Source organism: Chelmon rostratus, chromosome 1 (genome assembly GCF_017976325.1).
Source record: "Chelmon rostratus isolate fCheRos1 chromosome 1, fCheRos1.pri, whole genome shotgun sequence".
NCBI classification, from domain to species: Eukaryota; Metazoa; Chordata; class Actinopteri; order Chaetodontiformes; family Chaetodontidae; genus Chelmon; species Chelmon rostratus.
The window spans coordinates 16360016-16383105 of NC_055658.1; the positions used below are offsets into that span (position 1 = coordinate 16360016).

General features: G+C 42.1%; 1 protein-coding gene across 2 annotated transcripts in view; it reads right to left on the bottom strand.

The window, feature by feature from the left end:
• The window catches only part of zfhx3 (zinc finger homeobox 3), a 94152-nt gene that overhangs the window by 22091 nt on the left and 48971 nt on the right, over nt 1–23090 (bottom strand). For both annotated transcript variants that reach the window (XM_041943289.1, XM_041943279.1), the window contains exon 5: nt 8798–8905. In XM_041943289.1, the coding sequence (XP_041799223.1) occupies nt 8798–8905 (108 nt within the window). The remainder of the gene's footprint in view (nt 1–8797; nt 8906–23090) is intronic.

Genomic DNA, 23090 nt, shown 5'->3' on the forward strand with positions numbered 1-23090 from the left:
ACAGTCCTAGAAGGGCAAATTGAGAACAGAGGGCATTGGTTGGGGAGGGATGGTTTGGCGGGGGGTCAGGTTAAGCAGGGCTGACCACGCTCCTGTTCCAGACATTAAAATGTCAGCTCCAATCAGGACGAGGGCAGCTGAGCTGATTACCCAGTGGGGGACCTGGCTTTGGACAGAGCAGCCTGCAAGATCTCCCAGAGACACCGGGATCAGCCAGGGAGGCCCTATTAGGGTCCAGTCACAGTCAATCCTATTAAACACATCCGCCAATAAACAAAGGGAATGTTAAACAAAAGGAACCTCCCATTCCCTGACATTAACCTCTCAGTCATGGTACTGTCCTCACCAGTTCCTCCTCCTCCTCCTCCTCAACTCCCCTTCACTCTGCTCTGACTTCCCCTGAACTCATCTCTCTAGGAAAACAAGGACGTTAATCCATGATCACCTTCACATTTCGACAACCTGGTTGCTCACACTTAACAGGACAATCATGCCAGTATATATATAAATATTGTCTAAGTTTGGGGATCCTAATTCCATTAAAAGATGATCATATAATTTCCTTCAAAACTTATTTCTCTTTCAGTTGGCATATTGAATTAGTTAGGAAACACTGATCTCTTCATCTTGGCTTTTGTCTCTGCATCAGCAGCTCAGTAATATCATCAGCAATGTTCAACTGTCCACCAGAAGCCTCAAAGATACAAGGCAGGGAAGGAAAACTAACCGTTCTTTAAGTCTTGGGACAAGCAAGGAGGCAAGTAAAGGAGCCAGACAGCAGCCTAAACCCATCAGCAGCTGTTACTATTATATCAGATTGCAACAGTTTTAACCACCTGGTCCTTATTGTTAAAAAAAAAAAAAAAAGGTCAGCTGTGCATGGGACGGAAAGAAACAAGTATAGCATCTCATACAACGTAGTGTCTAATTTCCATTCACTGGAAGCAACTTCAAGTGTAAAAAGAAATTCTAACAGCGGGAAACGCGGGGCTTGTGCCACAGCTATAAAGTGCATACATACAGAACAGAAAGTAAGCATGGATTAAGTAGACACAAGTATCCTCTCAGCCTCATGATTAAGAGGATAAACATAATTGATTATAAGTACAGTCCACTTTCACAATTACTCAATAAGCATGAGAGAGGTGAAACAAGTGGCTGTTTATGATAAGGCACTGGAGAGCTGCCGTAGAAGGGCCCAAACCGGCTCTCTGGCTCAGGGTGTTTTATGTTTATGTGTGTGTGAGAGCGACTGAGAGGGAGAGGGGGACAGTTGGAGGGTTGGGGAAGCTCACTCAGACGCAGTCTCTCTCGTCACGGCCAATTAGGACTCCATAAATCTGATCAATCGTCCTCTCTTAAGAATCCTACACCCTCACACCATCAGCGGCACCGTGACTAACATCCGACTACTGTATCCTGTTTTTCCTTGTCGAGGCTGATGAAAAAAACGACCGAAACATTGAAAAGCTGGGAATGAAATAGAGATAACTTTTTTCTTCCTCCTTTTTTGTCATTACATACAGTCTAAAATGGTCGATTGGACACTGCTGTCCAAGAGATGGGCTCCCGTGAGACGCACACGGGTGTACAACGTGAGTGGGCGATCAGAACCAATGACCACAACATCGGGTCAATGAACAAGGAAGAATGTACTGTTGAGAAACAAGAGAAAAGGACAGCCCCTGGTGAGATATGCTTTGGATGTCAAAAATAGTTGACAACAACTGGAGGTGAGGTCTAGTTTTACTCTCTGATGTTCTACTGGTGGGGCAATTGAGAGAACAGAAAAAAGACACAGTCACATAAAGTAGTGGAAATATGTTAAAGAATAATTTCTGACGTTTTCTCTAAAGTTGCTGTTCTTAAAGAACTTTTGAGAGCTTCCTGAACATAATGCTTTTAAAAGATCTAAAACTAAAGTTTATTTCTGAATTTAAACCTCTGCGGCTGGTTAGATTAACAATTCTTATCGAGCTAGCAAGTAGTACCCCACAGGGACCACTACAGGCTCCCCCTCTGTCAGTGACCTTAATGTCAGTCAGGAGTCTGCCTGTACCCTGACCTCTTATGCCTGGTCATTAGACACAGAGCCCCCATCCACACCAAACCTCCTCTGACAGGTACACAGGGTGGGCTTTTGTTTGAAAGCACAAAAGGCAGAGCAGGAGCGGAGAAAAAAAACCCCTAAGAGTCAATTAGGTGATTATTAATTCATGCCCCTTTTCCGTAAACCAGAGGCTTTTGTGCTGTCGAGTCCCGTAAGTGAATTGGACTTTGGCACCTTGTCTCACCTCCCATAGATGGACTGTATTATTCCAGCAGCAAAGGGGCTGTCAGCATGCTGCCTCTGTGTCTCTGGAGCAATCACAGCCTTGTTGTGCTTTTAAGGGGAAAAGATGTGGCTGCTGGACAGAGTGACTGACACAGCACAGACTGAATTAACCACCACAGGTCATCTGCCATTGAAATCTTCCAGGAGGGCAGTCACCGCTGCCATTAATCTGCTTTGTCCTTGGGAGAGGTCATCCATATTCTAAAGTGCGAGTTACAGTAAACAATATGTGAGGAAGTGGAGGATGGGAAAAAGATGGCTGGTGTTTTGGAGGGGAATTCCCCTCCTACTGACTGACATGGGGTCGTCATCATCTCCGGATCCTCTGCCCCCTCATTACCGCAGTTCCTGTCTCGCCGTGGCAGCTTCAGGCCTCCGGTTGTAAAAATCGCAACCTATCATCCAGTCCGTCCACGCCAGCGAGGCTGCATAACTTCACTGTCACTTCGCCCAGAACAGCCACAGCCTGCCAATCACTTTAAACTTCAGCCCACGATTCCTCTGCGTGGTGAAGCTCAAGGATCCTCAGTGGGACACTTTTTTGAAAAGTGTGTCCTCTGATCCCCCACTCCCCAAAACCTTTCACCTGTACAGCGCTTCTGATGCCCCTCTGCCGCTTGCTGTGTAGAAAATCCTCACCTCTTTTCTCTCTGCAAGTTGGCCATTAATATGGAGATGATTCAACCCTCCCAGTGTTACAACTTTCTCTTTTAGTGCTATGCCAACAATACATGAATGGTGTCTTTTCTTTTTCCTATTTCTTTCCAGGTTTCTAATCTACAGCCTGTGTCAGAGACCAGAGCAATAAAGGGGCAATGTTCCATTTCATCCAATATTTCTCAGGTAATTATTCTGCATTAATTTAAAAAAAAAGAAATCTGAGAAAAATGAATCCTTGAACTAAAAACCTGATACTGAAGCTATGTATGAAACCACTTCTTATTATGTATGAAGGCCAAATCTGCTGAATTGTGACAGTGTTATGCAGCCTAATGACATGGTTGTGAGAAAGGCAAATCCAAGATGAAGAAATTGAGGAGATATTAATTAGCAGAAGTGTTATTAATCTTCAGGCCACTGAACAACAGGATGACACAGCGTTCACCTTTACAGGACACTCGGAGACACCTCACTGGTGCTCGGCCATTAGACACCCCGTGGTAAAACTCATAAACACTGAGCTTTCAGGGAGCTGGCTCACAAACAAGGACAATTTATGGCCTATTATCTTCAAAGACAAAAGGAATTACAATTTGAGGGATGACAAGCACTCAAAGGACGTGATATGAATATGTAAACATTTTCGCAGCTCTGTCTCCTGATTTCTCATACTACTTAGGGTTTAAAAGCAATAACAAATCACCGCTGTACTGAATGTCGGCCAGTTTAGAGTAACAATAACATAAACTTGAATAATTTGATTGTAACTAACCATAAGCATGTAATTTCAACTTCAGCCACAGCTAATATTAAATCTACATATCTGCACTGTTATATGGAGAACAATCCATAACATTTGCTATGTCTGTTCCTGAATGAGCAACACCACAAGACTAACAGCACAATATACTAGAGCACAGTAAAAAGGGAGCAGACTGCAATGCCACAGTGCTGGGTCTAGGGGATGCTAATCATCATGTTCGTTATACAGGCTAAATGCAGCATCTACAGTGTGCGGCACGACGTCTGCTTCTCCGACACACACAGCACACCTGAATGTGCACATGTGCATGCCGAAGCATATTTTACAGACGCACAGGTGGACGTGGATGCCAAAAACCCACACAGGCGCGCACACACACACACACAGGATTGTACAAGCACACCCAGCTGCTCAGTCCTCATCTAAACAGCTTCTCAGTTATAATGTCAACATTTAAGTGAAAACAGTTTGGAGCAGTTTTTTTTTAAAAGCTGGTCTGTGTGGGAAACGTACTGTAGGAGCCTCATGAGAAACACAACACAGGTTTGGAAAAACCTGTTGAGAAAGCTGCAAACTAATCTGTACAGTCAAGTAAGTCTGTTCAAACATCTCATTACATGCTTTAAACCTCATCGCATTCATCAAAACAACACATGTGCTGTAGCTGTTCAGTCTAAAAAGCATAAAGCTTTAATTATGCATAAATATAGATTTCACCTATTTTGATTTTATTCATCAAGCCCAATATGTGAGAGTTAAAAGCAATGTTTTTGGGCATAATGAAGAAGAAAATTCAATAATGAGCACTATTTGTGCACAGGCAGTGTGAAATCAGCGTGCAGCAGCTAATCGAATGCTAAATTGGAACCTGCACATCACCTTTAATTGGTGCTCCACAAAACTACGTCAAAAATACTCCTACACACTTGCACCTTAACAACACTAGCATTCAAGCCCGAGCTAACACAGACAAGCCCAGTATGGCAGGCGATGCTACAAAGGGATTCACTGCATACAAACATGTGCTGTGTGCACAAAATATTTTATTCCACGTGTCTTGATGGCATCTAGAAAACAAAATAATTTACATCCTGATTCTAAATACAATTATTCCCAGTTACTCAAAGCATACAGTAGCTATACCAAAATAATCTCCCTTTTTGCAGTCTTACTTTCTGTTAATTTAACTAGCTTTACATATAGATCCACAACCTAATTGACTTAAATTGGGTTAAATACAGAATTGCTAAATGACAAATAACTTTAAGGACTGTGTACATGGCTAACCAAGGAACTGGGCATGTTAGAGTGAAATATAAAATATTAAAAACCTTAAATAATTATATCATCTAATGTAGATACTGTGGGTTACAGAATATGCAACGTTCACAATATATATCCATATATCATATCATACTGTCTCTGTGTTTTCGGTGTGTCTGATCTCCATAGGTGTTGCTGGGCTCAGAGTGTGCATGGCTCAGGCTGGAAAATCACTTCTCACCCCTCTTGCTTCAGCTCCCATAAATTGAATGTAAGGAAAGAGGTATGAAAAGAATTATTTATCAAGCTCAATTTCAGAGGACTACCATCTCCCCAGCCCAAGAATGGACTACTTCTCTCTCTCTCTCTCTCCTTCCTGCCTCCCATATAGCAACACCCCCAACTGTCAATACAACCTTTCCCATACATTTATGTTAAATATGTCAAATCGCATTGTGTCTGCAGGTGTATTAACAATTCCCCTCCTCCCCCCTCCTTCTGCTCTCTTCACCTTCCAATCTCCCCTACACTCGCAACCTTGCCCTTCTCTTAGCTGCATTCCCATACGTTCAGCTGCTGCATAAATACACCACCTGCTTTAATGAAGGTAAGAAACCCGCTCCTATGCAGAAGCTCCTGCCTTTTCCCTCTTCTTCACCAGGCTGTTTGAGCTTGGTGAAGAAGGTGCGAGGAGAGAGGAAAGAGGCTCATGGCCATCCATTTATACATATTTCATATCTAGCATTAAAAATGACCCTTTGAATTTCTAATCATGCAGGATGATTAAATTGCAGCTACTGCCAACATGAACATCATTGTCCAAATACATTAAGATTTTAGTATTCCACTTATAATTACTTTTACTGTTAATCTGTATTTCTTCTCTCAGGATATATGCATATAAGAACATACCGTATAATCACAAAAAAGTTGCACCACATATTACCTGCATTGTTGGGAGTATATGACATTAACATATGTCTGAAAGCCTAGACATGTATATATGTGTATTATCTTTGAGATAAATAAAAAACAACAGAATAATGAAGGCATCTTTCAAGAGATGACATGCTGAATACATATGCATTTTACAAAGGCTTCTGATGTACCTCTAAATGATTTTAATGAATACTGAGGAGCTGCGCAACAAGAAAGAGAAAATAAGATTGACAGTGGCTTTAAAAAGGAGGAAGCCTTTTTTCTGTGTTCGCTAAGGCTGTCTGTCTGACAGTGACTGTCATTTGTAAAGGAACAATGTTGTGCTCTGTTCCAACAGCTACATGACAACGATAAGAAGAAATACTTCAGTAGTTCTAATGATGGACCTTAGAAACAGCTCAGCTTCCGACAGTGGGAGACTGAGCACCTTTCAGATAAATAACAGGTTGGCCAAGATGCTCATACACCATATTCTAACATACACGCCATCTGTGCGCCGACTGTACAAACATCTTCAGAAAATCACCAGCCAAACAAGTGCTCATCTGTTTACCAAATGCATTGTGAGGTCTTCCTCGCTTTTTTCCCTTACAACATTTTCTGCACTCGCTTTGAATGGGCATTGTGTTCATCAATCTCAAAAAGTTTGAAGTACAAAAAGGGACCCTTCCATTAAACTACAGCTGTCTGCCTTTCGCTGACAACACAGCCTTGAACCCACCACCCCAACCTACCCACCCACCTTTTCACTGACATCAAACAGAACCTCAGACCTGGTTCCCTAATGCACATGCTATTTTTAACTAAGCGTTTCTAATAAGCTGCTGGGAAGCTGTAAATTTTTCATATGCAAGCACATATTTCCTTTGTGAAAACACAGAAACACACTTATTTGGTGATTAGCGACTGACAGAGGGGAGGAAAGGAACTGAATATGCTTGTATCAAATTGCATGCCTTTCAAAAAGGAGGAATCCTAATGCGAGGAGTCGTCTTCCTGTGCACCACAGGTATGAGTGAATTATTAATCGGCCAGCTCATTTTAATGCTTTTTAAAGTGCTTTATTTTGATGTGCTAAAACATACTTTTAGCCATATTCAGTCAGGCATGCATATCATTATTTCTTCCATCAAAGAAGAGTGTCGCCCTTTCAAAGAGCACAAACAACTCAGCCTCATTTAAAATAGAAGTTCGAATATCAAAGACATTTTACAAAGGCTGGGCTTCAAACACAGTGATGAAGTTTTTTTTTGCTACACTTTATAAAAAAAACTAAGGTATGCAAAAGGTCTGAATTGTTTTCCAGCTTTTAACCTGACTAGTGTAAATCAAAACATCCTGCAGTAGCACAAGAAGTTAGACAAGTGAGAAGCATCTATCCAGGCCTGTTACTGTTCAGTGTCATCATTATCAGAAATCGCTTCTATTGAATAAGACATGTCTTAACTGCCAACATTGTTTTTCTAACACAGGCGTACAAAGTAAATTGTGCATAAAAAGGAAAAATGAAACTATATTTCATTTGCACTGACGTCTCAGAAGTCTGAATACAATCAGTAAACAAAAGCTTTATATATAATTAGACGCAGTGATGCACGTACACTGTACTGTATGTGGGATGAAATCTAAAGTTTCAGACTCTTTAAACTTGTCTTTGGGACCGTGTTTCATTCACGTCAGGGAGATAAAGCTGGGTATTTGATAGGTGACCATGCAGTGTCTGTGTTAATACTTCAAGTGTCAACATCTTTTACATGTCTGATGATCTATAGAAAACCCACAGAAAAACAAGTTGTTTTTTTTTCAGCACTTGCTGCACACTGAGCTATTAAATTAGCACGTATACTTTTAACGCTAGGACAAAAACTGTTCTTGCTTAAGTACTTCTAGTAGCTACAGCACCACCAACAACAGAACTACAACTGTTTTATGAACGTCAAGTGATGTGTACATCTACTACTATCAGTGCTCTCACCTTTCACTCTGAACGGTATCTCATACAACAATATAAGGCCTTTCAGACAGACCTCAATAATACCAAAACTCAAACATATGATGGTTAAAACTGTGCATTTCCCATCACGTGTTGTTAAAACTGGCCCAACAAATGAAAAAAGAAAGCCCACACATGCATTGTTCCATGAAAGGTTCAGCTCAGTGCTGCACCATTCAACCTGAAAACATCCCGTCTTAAAAACATTTGTTAGATCAGAACCTAAGATGCTTCCAAAAATGCTCCAAGTGCTTTGTTTAAATTTTTTTTGGGAAATGCAGCCTTCCCTTGACCAGACACTGCAGACGCTACAGCTCCTCCCCTCACGCTAAGCCCAACCCCCTGCTTAGGATTCACCACCTACACCTGTCCAGAGAGACACCCACAGATAAAACCAGTGTGAGCTGCAAAACATGGTTAAGTGTTAGTCTGTGCAGCAAAGTCGAGGAGGGGGCAGTGCTATCACATGTGTGTACACGCATGGCTCAGCTGGAATTACTCGTACAGGCCCCTCTCTTCACATCACCTATTGAGCAAAGACAAAACATGGGTCACATGTCCTCTGAACATATTACCTAAATTGACAGTTTATCCAAAGTGTATCTGATGGGACTGAATGGCTGGAAACCTGCAGCACAAAAGTGCAGCCTTCAAAAATTCAAAGTGGATTTTGGGAGTTTTGAGAGTGAGTGTTTGATGCTTAAGAAAGCTCTCAATATTTTGTTAAAATATGTTTCATTTAATTAGACAAAAGGCCTGTTGTTCAGCACCATTCAGGTGCAGGGCCATGTGTTCCCTCTGAATAGTATTCCCTAAATGTGTGTGGTGTGAATATTGGCCTTACCTGTCCCTTTGGTGAGCTCCTTCTCCCCCCCACTTTCTCTGTCTTTGGTTTGGTCCTCCTGGTCTGTGGTGGTCTCACTAGCAGCCTCCACATCCTCACTCAGCTCTCCTGAAGGGGGAGGGAGGACGGGATATGTAAATTACCACGCCATCAGAATTGGTGGAAGCACTTAAAGGGACGGCAGCGTTTTTTTCTATAGGAGCTTGCAACAATTACATATGCTGACACACAGTTGCAAGGCTAGCAGACAAAGAGGGCAGAATCTGCTTTCTGTCCTATGCTGTCTGATCATCACTGTGATATTTATTTTGACAAGAAGTATAAAATCAGAGTTAAATTAGCGGGGAAGTTGAGAGGCAATTATTATTATTATTATTATTATTAATATTATTATTATTATTATTATTATTAGATTTGCATTGTATTTTGTATTGAGAGCTAATTTATTATATTTCTCCATGTATTCAAGACCATGACACAAATATGGTTTCCTCTGTTTAATGTGGACATAAAACTGCGGAAAAAAAGCACATATGTGGTCTGAAGCTGCAGATGGAAAAAATAATTGTGTGAGCAGAATCCTTCAAGAGAAAGCCCTTATACTAGTCAAGCCCCCTTTCTTTTTCTCCTGCACACACACATACATTACTGTCCCCTGCTGCAATCTGCTAGGTTACTTACCAATACAAGTCACATGCCACTTCTATCCTACTATTGCAAAAAAAAAAAGGGAAAAAAATCATAAATATTTAAAACTTTCAGAGCCACAATTCATTTTATTTTTATGCCAAGTCAAAGGCAGAAATCCCCTGTAACCACCTTAAAAGCCTCAGCTCGATATATCAGGCCATTTAGGAGCATCGAAGTCCAAACAATGGATATCCGATAACGCCATTTGTAAGTAACACACAGAGGAAAAGATAGCAAAAACAGATAATAAAAAGGGCATCAATCTTGTTTATTTCCCTCCAGTGCCCCCTGAACATCCCCTTCGCCTGTTAAGTTTGTTTAAAAGTAGTGGGACTTGCATGCAATAGCATTGATTTGACAACAGTAAACTAGGCCGCAGTCAATAGGCCCTATCAGTTATTACACAAGTCAGCTAATTCTCAGCAAATGTACTTAAATGCTCTTTTGAAAATGCTTTCATGCTCGGGTCTCTACTCTATGAGCTATTGATATATTGACAATGCTACAACAGCCACTGAAATATCCTGTTCAAGTATTCAGCCCCGCAGTCATCACACATCCAATCTTAGCTCACCACATGACTACCCACAGCCAAAACCACTTTTATGATGTTACATTATCCCCAACACTCCCTGTTTATCCTGTCAGTTATGAAACATTGCATACACGGTATACAGAGTTGACATCGTGTTCTCAAGCTCTGGTATGTGTCATTATCACAGACACATCTCTGAACCACGGGGCCATTCCCACAATCCCTTTCCTGATGACAGGTCTTCCTCACAGATCGAATATTTAGAAACATCTAATTTATTCCTCCTGAATAGGTAAACAGAGGTGCCTTATCCAAAAAAGTCATGTTTATGAGTGAAAAATACATTACAGAAAATTTTATTTGACATCCATTCTCTGCTGTGCATGTGATGAAATTCTTGTTCTCTATATGCTTAAAAAAAGTATCTACAACCCAATTTTGCTACTTTAAAAGGTGCACATATAACTGTCTTCCTTGTTAAATTGTTAAATTGTAAATTGTAACAACTACAAAATCATAGGAGCTGATTAACATAATAACTATTATTCTAGACACTACTTCATGCTTGCATACATGCAGGGTTATTCAGTTTATAAAAATCAAAGTCAGTGGAAAACACCTTTGTATTACTGGCAGGACAGAAGCAATATCTTCCATTTCCTGCTTGCTGATATAAACGCTGTAGGAAACAGCTGTCTGAGCAGAGTGATTGGTGTATGGATTGTGTTGTTACACATTATTGCTAAAAGCTGATCCTGTGATCCAATGATCCCGTGTTTAAAGAAAGATCTTTAAAAGGGATGACTGGCTCCTAGTAAAAAGCATATTTAAGTGTTCCCTAGATCCCACACACATGAATACATTTTATTCTTTTATTTTTAACCATGTTTCTATTATGTTTCCAAGGCAACCCATGAATTCCATCCAGTGCGGCCCATCCCGCGCTGGTGAGGCGGATCTTAAACATTCCCAGAAAAACCAAAGAACTCCTGCCGAGTCCCGAAATCCCATCTAACTCCTGCCTGCATAAATCTCCACAACTCTGCGAGAATTAGGAGACTGTACAGTTGCACAGGTGCTCAGATTACAAAATAATCCCCAGGTAAATTTCTTCACCTTTAAAAACGGGGCAAGGTGTCATTTCTTAGCTATGTGACACTTGTAGGGGGACTAATTCCCCACCTACACATGAATACACATTTTGTGCTTAAACATTACTGTGATGGGCAGCAGCCAACATTCTAATGCTATTCAGCTTCCCTGTACGCACCCCCAACTTCCTGCACACACACTGCACGTGCTCACATGTGCACTGATATTTTTTTTCCTCCTCCAGTTTTTAATACTTCTTTATTTAGATGTTTAATCAACGTATATGACACTTTTAGCACACGCAACACATAGCCCTGTCCATAATTTATGCAGAAATGCAGACATTTAATTTCAGGAGCAGCGTTACATCTTGAAGTGGCAAATGGCTTTGCCTATTCCTCGTCTCATCTCCAACGGTATTACAGAATGATTAAAGCCAGGCCGACCATAATTAATGAAAGGTCATGAGTGGCCTAAGAGTAGGATGCAAATGGAAGAGACACTAAAACTGTAGCCATAGATTAACTCTGAAAATAGATGAGGAGAAACACTCAAAGCTATGGCAGCAGGCCATTTCTAACCCAAATCTGAGAGATGTAAAGGACAATAGCCTGAAGGTTGTCTTCTAATTAATTGTCTTCATTAACAATCCTAATACAATGATATGAAACAGTTCCATTAATCTAATCATGCAAGCTGAATAAGCCCATTGCCGACACAGAGATTACACTCATTTGTTCTGAGCATATAAATATCAGCTTTGCTCTGCCAGTCACTCATGGGGACAGTCCATGGGCTCTATGTGCTCAGCGTCTCGCAGACAGAGAAGCACACGCACACACACGCACACACACACACACACACACACACACACACACACACACACACACACACACACACACACTCTATATCTGTGCTCAGCAGCCTTCCCCTCTTGTGTTTTGCCAGTGAGTGCAGAGGCTTAATCAGGCCCATAGGTGTCACTCTATACAAGCTAGGAGAGAGCAACTTGCTCACGCACATTAATGAGGTGCAGGGGGGCGGGAGGGCGAGCAGCAAAAGACAGAAACACACGGGGAAGGGGAAAAGGGAAGAAATATGTGGAGATGACAAAAGCAGATGCTATGCAAGAGGCGTCCGGTGAAGATGAGACACTGAAAATGGCAAGATTACCTTCAGATGAGAGAGAGCAGCCTTCCTTTCCCCTGAAGAGCAGTGATTACACTAATGCTAATCAGACTGACAAGCACAAACGGCCTAATAAATAATTGATGGTAACCACTGCACTTTCCAGTATTCCTTCCCAGACTGTAGAGAAGAGCAGCAGCAAGTAATAATAGTCACTCTAGATATCTTTCACTAGGTCAGGCTCCTCCTCCATCCTCGGCCTCAGCAGAATACACTGCTATGATGATAACTGCCTTCCTTTAAGTACAGAATTACAGTCCTACCTGAGAATGGCTTCAGTGTTCCTCAAACAGCAGTGACAGTCTGCTCTTTTTTGTTCCATATACAGTACCTCGACAACACCGTCTTATCTATCTCTCCTGGTTTTTGTAAGTTCTGGAGAACCAGCGCGGGGGCTGAGCTGAGCTTCTCCCTCTCCCCGGCTCTCAGGCACTGGGAGCGAGGGTTGAGCTCTGCTTCTCTCTGGGCTCTTGTGCGGAGCTGCGTTCTCTAAGCTCTCATTACTCTCATTATGATTATTGAGGCTGTTGTTATCATTTTAACCAGGTGTCACAGGATCGCACTGTATATCAGAGAGGTGTTCTTCACCCGCTTTATCCAGGGCCAGACAGCTTCCTTTTCTTTAACGCTGCACTGTCGGATAAAAAGCAATCTTATTTCACACTTCACAGACTCTATCTTTCTCCCCTACCTTTTCTTTTAAAAATCCCCCTCTTGCTCCCCCTGTCATCCCTCGGACCCCTTCCTTATATCAAAGTTGGCCTGACTCTGGACTAGAGGGTGCAAAATGAAAGTGACAGGAGGGTACCATGGGACAATGAGACACAGGACCCATGCTGAGGGCTTTCATGCATTGTCCGCTCCTCATATCAGCACCTCTGTGCCCCATACGCAAGACCCCCTTTTAAAGCACAACACACAGGAAAACACTCCCACCCCTTGTAACTGCCCCCCCGCCTCCGACGCACACACTCACAGAAGCTCCCTCCTCACGAGCTACCTCTCATAAAACCGCAACAGAGCAAAACATGCCCACAATCTAGTCAGAGACAAGAGGGGCTTTTGCTTATGAACGACCAATAAACCACAACATGGCAACATAACCATTCCGGCCACTGCACTACAAGGCACAGAGCCATGTGTTATGCTGAGCAAAAAAAAGACTTGCAAAGCATTGACACTGATATTAACCTAATCTGTATTCATTTATATGGACTTTAACTTTAAATATGAGATACATTCAAAAATGCAAACAGTAACTTTAAAAAATGAATGAAAATGTAGTAAAATACAAATAATTGCACATCAGAATCAACAAAGTAAAATGTCAGAAAATGCACTAGAAAAACTAGACCTGACACACACACACACACACACATACACACACACAAATGAAAGTGTATCTGTCTCTGTACTCTTCTTTTCTCACTCGTGCTCTCACTCCCTCTCTCCCACACACTTTCACATTTTGAAAGGAAAGAAGAGCAAGCTACCTCAGCGCTGCCGGTCGGAGTTACGTGTTAGATTCCTGACCTGTCTACGGGGGGATTCGCTGGCCTCTCCCTGCTGGCCCTGCTGTGACCTCAGGATCTAAATGTGAATGAATACTTTGTGTCTCCATGGGGCTGAGGGCAGGAGGGGAGTGGATGGGGTAGCAGAGGAGGAGGTGCAGGAGATGGAGGAGGGGTACGGGGTTAGGGCAGCTAATAACTAAAAAAACTTTAAACGGCGAGTTAATCACAAACAGCAGTGATAGCTCACACTGCCTTAGAACAATATCGCGGAAACCCCCCTCCTCCACCGCTCCACTGTTTTCCTGGTGGTGCCTGCTCATCAAACCGGACCCATAGGTCTTCCACACAGCACTTAATTTGATCCCCTTAGCCTTTCAAAGTCACTGGCCATTTTAAAGGGCGCTCAGTGCATTCAGGTCACAAAAAGTCACACACAGAAGTGTTGTTTTTCAGCAGTGTTACATGTAAAAAAATGACATGTAAAAAAAACATGTAAAAACACTAAATGTGGCTAATCTGACTGTGTTTTTGTGCTCTTGGTACTTAGTGAGAACTATTATTGAGCACCATGTAATGTATTAAATATTTTCCCTAAAGTGTTATCTCTTGGGAAATTCTACTAATTAGAAACATTCCTGGTGATAATGGCATGTTTAGATACATTACAAATAAAGTGGATAAAGTGAGTGCCGCTCTAGTTCTTTTCTCTTTGTGTTTTACTTGAGTGATGAAGGAGAGGAGGATCTAGGTTAATGTGGCTACACAGGGAGTGAGCATTCAGGGACTGCTCACTCTTCTGCCCCAGCTGACACACACACACACACACACACACACACACACACACACACACACACACACACACACACACACACCACACTGAGACTTCCCTGAATGTCCAAGATGATGGCCGCTCACTAACACATATTATGCCTACAATGGAAGATGCAGGCTGTACTTTTCCCTGCTAGGATGATGGGCTAAAAGCCTGGATAGGGGGCAAAAACATCACTGGGCAGTGCTCTTCCATCTACTCTGCCTGAGGGACATTGTCCTGCACAAAGAGTCACTGTGCCTCTCTGCCACCCCCACCATGCATTTATGCTTGTCGTCTTCCGCCGCTGCCTCCTCTTAAATCAACCTCTTTTTATTAATGCATCTTTTTCTTTTTCCCCGAGCTCTGCACCACAATGCCTTCACCTATTTGCAGCTATTCAAAAAGGACCAAACAGATTTGGGGTGGGTTGACTGAGTGTGGGGGTGTCTGAAAAAAAAAAAAAAAGCGTCACCGCTGTCATGAAGGGCAATCACATCAACTCTGAAATATTCACCAGTGGGTTGGAAAATGCGATGGTACAGTTATGACAGACGAACAGGCGACTCCCCCCACTCTAGCCCACAGTCCCCCGCCCCTCTCTCCATCAGGGCGGAAGCACGGTGGACACTCTGAATATGTATAACCCGGAAAATGTATTGATTTTTCATTTGGCAAAAAAGGGACACAAAAATCACATAACCTGAAACTGTCACAGCTCTTTTGTTCATAGCTCATCTCTCCTGATGTTTGGCTTTTGCCACAAACTCTCTTTAATTACCAGGTACAGCGAGCTTCAGAGCCTTTCTCCACAGAGACACAGCCACATGCAGCCTGCTGGGCTTAACAAGACAGCCCACATCTATTATATATGACATACACCCAGCAGCTTTTGTTTCATATCTGACTAATAAGCGCAGTGAGTATGACTGTACCCACAGTTTGTTTTGTTATTATACACAAGATACAGTGCAAAAAGCTTTCCTGAGGAAAACCTTGAAAATTAAAAATACAGTATGCCACATTAAAAATAGCACTTTTCATATTAAAAACTAATGCTGGCTAGTCCAAGCTTTTATTTGATGTGCTTTTCTGAAGCGGTTCTGCTTAACATGAAATTCTATTATCGATCTAAGTTTTCCCAGGTAGCAGGCAGGTGCTTGTATGTTTGTCTGAGTGTGCACACTTGTGTATGTGTGTGTCCATTAACAGGTACTTATCTGTTTATCTCTCCTTTTAGGCACTGCAGACCAGTACAGTGGACTGTCTGAAAAAGATCTCTGCCTGTCGATTTATTGAATGCACCATTTGCATATCTTTGTAGTGCATCCATCTGCCTGTGGACTGTTCTGTGGAGGTATTAGCTCAGAAAATCAATGTTGCCATGGTTGGATGTATGTAGCGCCTACTTCGGCGCGTGTTAGGAGTCCGGCTCACCGCTCCCACATGGGTCCTATTTACATGAGTCCTGCCGGCAGAGGCTTTCCTGCCGATCCTTCAATCTTTGTAAACTTAAAGTACACAAACACATTTCTCAGCATGCCCCTCCAGAGCGGGCTGGTTCGCCATCCTCCTCGATGGTCATCCAGCCTCCCTGTCTCCATCTACAGCCCAGGGCTTGACCGGCTGTTTGTTTATGAAAGCGTACGCCTAGATAAAACAGAATCCCACTAGGTTATGAATACCAATTTTGCTAATCAATTTTATTTAAAATATAAAATATAGGGTATCATTGATGTGTGTTTGCTCTCAAAAGTTGAATGGCCTGCTAAGTTCAGATGTTTCAGGATAGTTGGGCCGAGAGGTGGAGGATGGTCGGCTGGTGTTTTATCTTACTTATTTATTACTCTTATTTTTATTTATTATATCTCACAGTGGTACACACACACACACACACACATATATATATGGAGAGAGTGTGTGTGTGCGGGGACCATACTATGGTTATATATTTTTCTAGCAGCCATGCAGTGGATACGCAGGGCAACTTTTCTTCTAACAACCACCCCGGCTGGTTGCTCATAGCTAATTGCTAAAGAAATCCAATGATTACACTGCACAGGCACTTTAAAACATCCATGAGAGTGCTACCACTTATTGAAAAAAAAAAAACTCTTGCTACCTCCATCCATTCAGTTTCTAATACAAATCAAACACAGGGAGCTTTCTTTCACCATTTGTCTTTCTTTCTGTTCCTCTTTGCATAGCCCATCCATTACTTTCACATGAAATATGAAAAGGCAATATCCTCTCTGTGTTTGTACTGAAGCGTAATGCAATTGTGTTGTCATTTATAGGAAATAATCGCAAACCTCTCTTTCATTTTCCAGTTCAAATAACCATGAAAAATTAGCCTTCAATGTCAGGGAGGACAACAAAGGGATGCACACAGACTATTGCTTCACCACCGCGCTTGACATTTCTCCTTAATAGGAAAACGGGTGGTTGTTTCTATCTTTCTTTTTCAATCTTTTTCTTTTTCTAACCTCGTTTTTTCCCTAATTAAAAAGTTCTGCACTCAGATCTTTGCAAATCTTTTGTGTTTCTTTATTCAGTGTGGAGGGTCCAAATGTGAGGAAGGGTTGGAGGGTTGGAAAACCCTTGCACCCTGCTCATTAGCACCCCTACCGCTGTCTGCTGATGGCTACTGTTGGAGCGAGATGTCGCCAGACAACCACTACGGGGCCTAGGTCGCCGTGACTACCATCCAGCAGCCTGATAGATAAATAATTCAAGAGCTATCAGACTCCCTGGCAGCGGAGCAGTCCCAAAAACACACACTTAGGACACAGCTTGTAAAGGCCTTCCTAACTGATCAGCATTTAGCCCTTACAAATGATGTACAACCAGATGTCTGCACAAGACCCCACACAATTAGCCTTAGCCGTAGTCAGAGGATCCTTTTAATTTAGAGACATCTTTATTTTCAGTGTGAGCAGCAAAGTAATGGCAATTGCTTTCTGCATTACTGCCATTAAAGTCTTAATAGGCAGGTTGTTTTCCACTGTAATTATGTACAAAATAATCAACCAACTTTGCAGTGCAATTATTGGAGATGCATTTAACCAAGTTTATTAAGTATAGAGAAAGCGAACAAAACTGAACATCAACCCTGCAAAGTGTATTGTAAGTATGTAAAGAAATCCTAAATATTAGTTTATTTTGTGAGCAAAAATAGCACAGATCACCTTTATCTATTGGTTTAAAACCTGTGATGTACCCATGTGTGATGATAAAGGAAGATGTGCCAATATTTGGGTGAAGTTGTGCCTCAAATCAAAAACTGATCTCTCAAAGCACATTTACTCAGAGATTCATATATTTTTTATACCTTCCAATAAGGCTGACACTACACGCCACTGAAGAGTTACAAACCCTCAAAGACACAGAGACTAGCAGCACATGTCAGCAACCTTTTCATGATGCTATGAGGGTAAGTGTTGTCACTCTTTGGAGCAAAGATAGGTTAAATGAAAACTGTATCAAAACTAGATTACAACATCACAACTACATGTCTATTCAAATGCAGTTTAATGACTCTCACGGTTTTCCTAACATAATACTTTATTCTTATTTGCATACTTTTTAAACTGGATGTCATCTGGCAGTATGGCTTGTGATGCATATAATGAAATTTCCTCTCAAAAGGCTAATGAAAAAGACTCATCTCATGCAATTAGCTGCTCCTTTCTTCATTTCTTGTAATGTATTAATTCATTAACACATAATTCTGGCAGCATTATTTATTTATTTGATTATGCACACACCTTACAGCCTTAATTACAAAATAGACTCAGAGGCAGATGATGGGATGCAACGGACCAACTCAACCATCATTTAAACTAGTTATCCTTCTAATCTCAGTGGTATACCCAGCCTGTATTTATTTTGTCCTAATCAGTACGTCAAATTGCTTTAGGCTCTCAATATTACCTGAGATGCAAAAATGCCTGAGAATGACGCTTGACAGAGCAGGCCTACATGGTTCACCTTGCGTGAGGGCTCTTTTTTTTTTTTTTTTTTTTTTTTTTTTTGCTGTAAAGTCTATTCAAATGACTTGTTCAATTGAGCCTACCCTCTCAGAGTGGCTCAATTTTTACTCTCTCTAACCACAGTTTGAGTATTGATTATTAGAAGATAGATCTGTCCAAACTACAAGGCTGTGCAGTTTTAAGGCGTGTGCTTGTGCATTATACGTATGTAAGCAAACTTGGCTTTGTCTTGATTCTTCATGAACATGTCATAATACTGTGAAAGTGGGCTGAAAGCTCCTAGAGGGGTGGAACTGCGCTGCCCGCTGTGCTGCTCTCCAGAGAAAGAGACTTGGAGTGATTACAGTCAAACACTGCTACTCAGTTATCTTTGGCTCAGCCACAGGAGAGGGAGAAGGAAGAGACAGGCAAGGGAAAAAAATGGAACTGATGATGTGGCTAAAACATGGGCCAGCTGTTCTAAAATGACCAAAATGACTGGTATGTCTGATACTGTTCTTTTAACATTTGCCCCTTGCTGAAAAAACAGATAAAGAAAAAAGAAAAGGCACAACACCTCAGCACAATCACTGAGGGCAGAAGATCTTTAGGACGAGCACCAAGACTGTCTGATGTCCATTGGCTCCAAGACAACCGTTCACAAAAAAAGAACATTCTTCCCAACACTGTCATGAACAGCTCTGTGGAGCAAGAAATATTATTAAAGAGACATCCCAAATGCCCTTGGATTCTGAAGCAGAGGCCAATTAAATGGCTTTGCAGCATCCATTTTGTGCCAAGCGAACAGGTATGAGCGGGAAGGGGAGGGGAAAGATTTGATGGCAGCAGAGATGGAGAGGAGAGAGCATGCGGGCAGAACCTGATCGGCCCATCGGCAGACTCCGCTACAATAGATTTTTAATTTCTGCACATTTTGTGGAACATTATGATGACACAACATCACATCATTTAAGGTGACTTTCATTTTTTCAGGGAACTGTTACGTTAATGGTCTGAGGATCGCATTTGCAGCCTTCGTGAAATGTAGGTTCCTCCTACCCTCCTCCTCCACGGTTTAGTGCTGACTGTGCACACACGCATGGAAATGAGCAGGTCGTGAGAGCTGTGGAGTCCCTAGCCTGTCTATGATATGGTCAAGGGATTAAAAACCCCTGCCCCATGGAGACCAAGCCTGCCACTAAATTGGTCCTGTGCTATATCACATCTCGCTTTTCTATTGTATGCATGGCTGTGGTTGTTAGCGTTGCTGTTGTTTTTATAATGGGTGCCTTTATCGTCCTTGCTGCAGAAGACTCTTCTCACTCATTAGCCAGAGGTTGGCGTGTTAGGGGTGAGAGCCCAATAAGGTACAAAATTAATTATTCATCTCAGTGGTTGGTGTTCGGGTGATGCTATGGGGCCTAAAGCAGCGACTCTAACTAGCAGAAGTCTGCCTCTGGAGGGCTGCTGGAATAAACAATTGAAAAAAATGGTATGCCGAGGGTGTCAGTTACCAGGAAAAAGCAAACACTAATCACCAAACTAATCATTAAAACAAGCTGCCAACAATAATATGGCTCTCTGCGGATTCATGGTTCCTCCCCTGTGTACCGATCCAGCATCCTAAAACTGCATCATGTTCTCCATCTAGATCCTGCTTCTGGCTCATGAATGGGCCCAGATGCAGCCCCCTCCTCTCCATTCAGCCACGGCCTCTGCTGGCTCCAGCCAGGACCAGTGGCCTCCTGAGAAGGCTGTGATAAGAATTCATTTCTTCCTATTATGTGCTCTTGTCCACTGCCTCAGTTCATCAGTTCAGTGCAACCAAGTCAATGAAAGGGCCTGTAATGAAGCAATCAGATGCAGCCTGGTTCTCTGGGCCCGGCACTCCATTCTCAGCTCCCAGACCCCGGCTCCCAGTGCAGGGTGATGCGTTGGGGTGGGGCTGATGGTGAGGGGGAGAATGGACACAGTCTACACAGAGGCATTAATTCAAGACCTTGCCTTTCATAGACTGGAGGATAAGCTGCTCTCACATGTGCTTCACACCAGGTCTGCTGTCTCCTGTGGGTTCAGAGAATCATCCAGTTTTAGAGAGTCCCATTAGTTTAAACAGGCTTCAACGTTGCCACTAAACCAGCCAGTCAGGCTTCTGTGGGATTCTGTGCTCAGGTCACCAGTTGCAGTGGTTGGATGGAGCTCTCTTTTCTTCATCTCCCTCTATCTGGATCTAACCTTTTCACTCCACTGCCATCCCTTCTCTCCTGCCTCCACCTCTTACATCTCGTCAACATGTGGAAACTATTATGGGGAGTTTGGGAGAGGAATGTATGTGTTGAATCTTAATCAGTGCTGTAAAGTCGAGGATTCTTGTTCGCCTTTGTCTTGTAATGCTGTGAAAGTTTCATTTCAAATTAAAAGGGGTCTTTTTGATCTACCTAATATTGTTTTCCTCTCCCTTCAGGGGCTGGAAATGGTTGGCCTTATCTTTGATCAGCCTTCACTTCCTTATCCTCTCTTATACACACACATATACAATACAAACACACATGCTTGTAGTCTTTTATGGACTGTGTTATGGAGTGGTCAGGGTTCAATGCTGGGGGGCCAAGGCCCAAACACACAAATAGCAGAGTATAAAAAGGAACTCAGGTCGACGAAGAGCAACCACGATGCTTACCAGTTGCTAGCACACCTACAGTAATGCAGAGATAAACTCTATGTCACTTAAAACGCAAGGGCTTGCCCGAATCCCATATTTTCCCTTCATCAGCTCATCTGTACCTCCTTTTACACCCTCCACAGTTCACCTGCTGCCAGCTTTGGCAGAAAGACCCTGCGGCTGGATTCTACCTGACAAGCGCTCCTTAACAAGCAGCAGTCATTAACCTCAGGAGCAGGCAGCTGCCATGTGATGTAGTGCACTCGGCCTGCTGCAGAAGGGCCCTATTGATCCAAGACATACTTGGTGCCTTCCTGGATGTTTATAATCAATATGCAAATGGCCCGCGGCATTGATTCAATATTAATTTTCAATTAGGGAATTCTCGGGGGGTCCTGAGGGGTCAATACAGAACTATTCAGAGCAAAGGCTTGAGCAAGTTGCAAGCATTGACGTTCCCTTACCCAAGACAACTTACTTACTGTTTATTTAGCCTGCCCTGCTGTAAGTCCCGATTAAGGCTTCGGATAATAGGCAGAGAGACAGATGGGCCTTTCTGCACTTCTGCAACACCAATTACATAAACTGGATTTTGTTCTAGAGGGCTTGTCCTAACTAATAAGTCATTATCTCACACTTAGTTCTGTTTCTTATATTGTTAAGTCTGCTTAGGTAGGTATACTTAAAGTATGAAAATTAACTTTTCCGTTATCTTGTTCATTACAGTTCTCCCCTGTAAGGTCAAAAATAAGTGATGAGTATATTAATGGATATATTATACATTCCACTCACGGCATTGTTCCCACATTTAGGTAAACATATTAAATAAACCTATTAAATATACAACAAAACAAACATTTTGGTGATGCTTGTGCCTCACAGGGCTAAACAAACACATTTTCAGACAAGCTTCCATAATTAATTGAAGACAACTGCAGCTGCCATGTAATGTTCAATGAGTGAAAAGCATTTGGTGCAAATAGGTAGAGGAAGGCATGGAGGGCAGTGCCCGACAAGCATGACTGTCATTGACTTAACACTCCATTGTTTCGCCAAGTAAGTCTTACAGTAAAGCACCAACTGTCACACCACACAGTGCTTTCTCTGTTGTTCCTGAACAATAACCATGCTAAAATGCAGAAAAGCCTGTTTTGTTTACATCATATGAAAATGAGATGAAAATGTTAAGCAATGAATGAATTCCAGGTAAGACGAGTCTGACTTTAACACATAAAAACAATAGTATTGATTTATAAGCCTGCTATTATTCGTGTACAGACAGTGTGTCTGTCAGAGAGAGCTGTGGTTTGTTACTTGGCTCTCACTTTCTGGCTTGCTCTTTGTTGCAACTGTCAAGACAATCAGGCTTTTGTGGCTATGGACAGACGCTACAGACATATTCTTCACCACATAAACTACTCGGCACGTAACTTGTATAATTAGAGGTCTAATAATTACATGGTGCTGGAGTTACTTGCCAACAAACCTGTTATATTACCTTCATCTGCACTGTTGGTTAATTCTTTTGTTTTAGAGGAGAAGAGGAAGGAGGACACAGAGATTTAGAAGACTGAGAGAAAGAAGAAGGATCCTTAGGAAAACAATAAAGTTTCATCTCTACCAGCCTGAATCCCCATATAAAGGAACAAGATGAATTGGATTAGGTTAGAATATGAAGCTAGGACTGCTTTCGCTGGTTCTATAACTTCAAGGCCAAACAATGTGGTGTCGTTTAAGTACTATATTAAATATGACTCTTTTCAAAATTTATTTTCAATTCGTTTGATAACCTGTACAATCACTTGACAATATTTTTTTTTCTATGGGCTG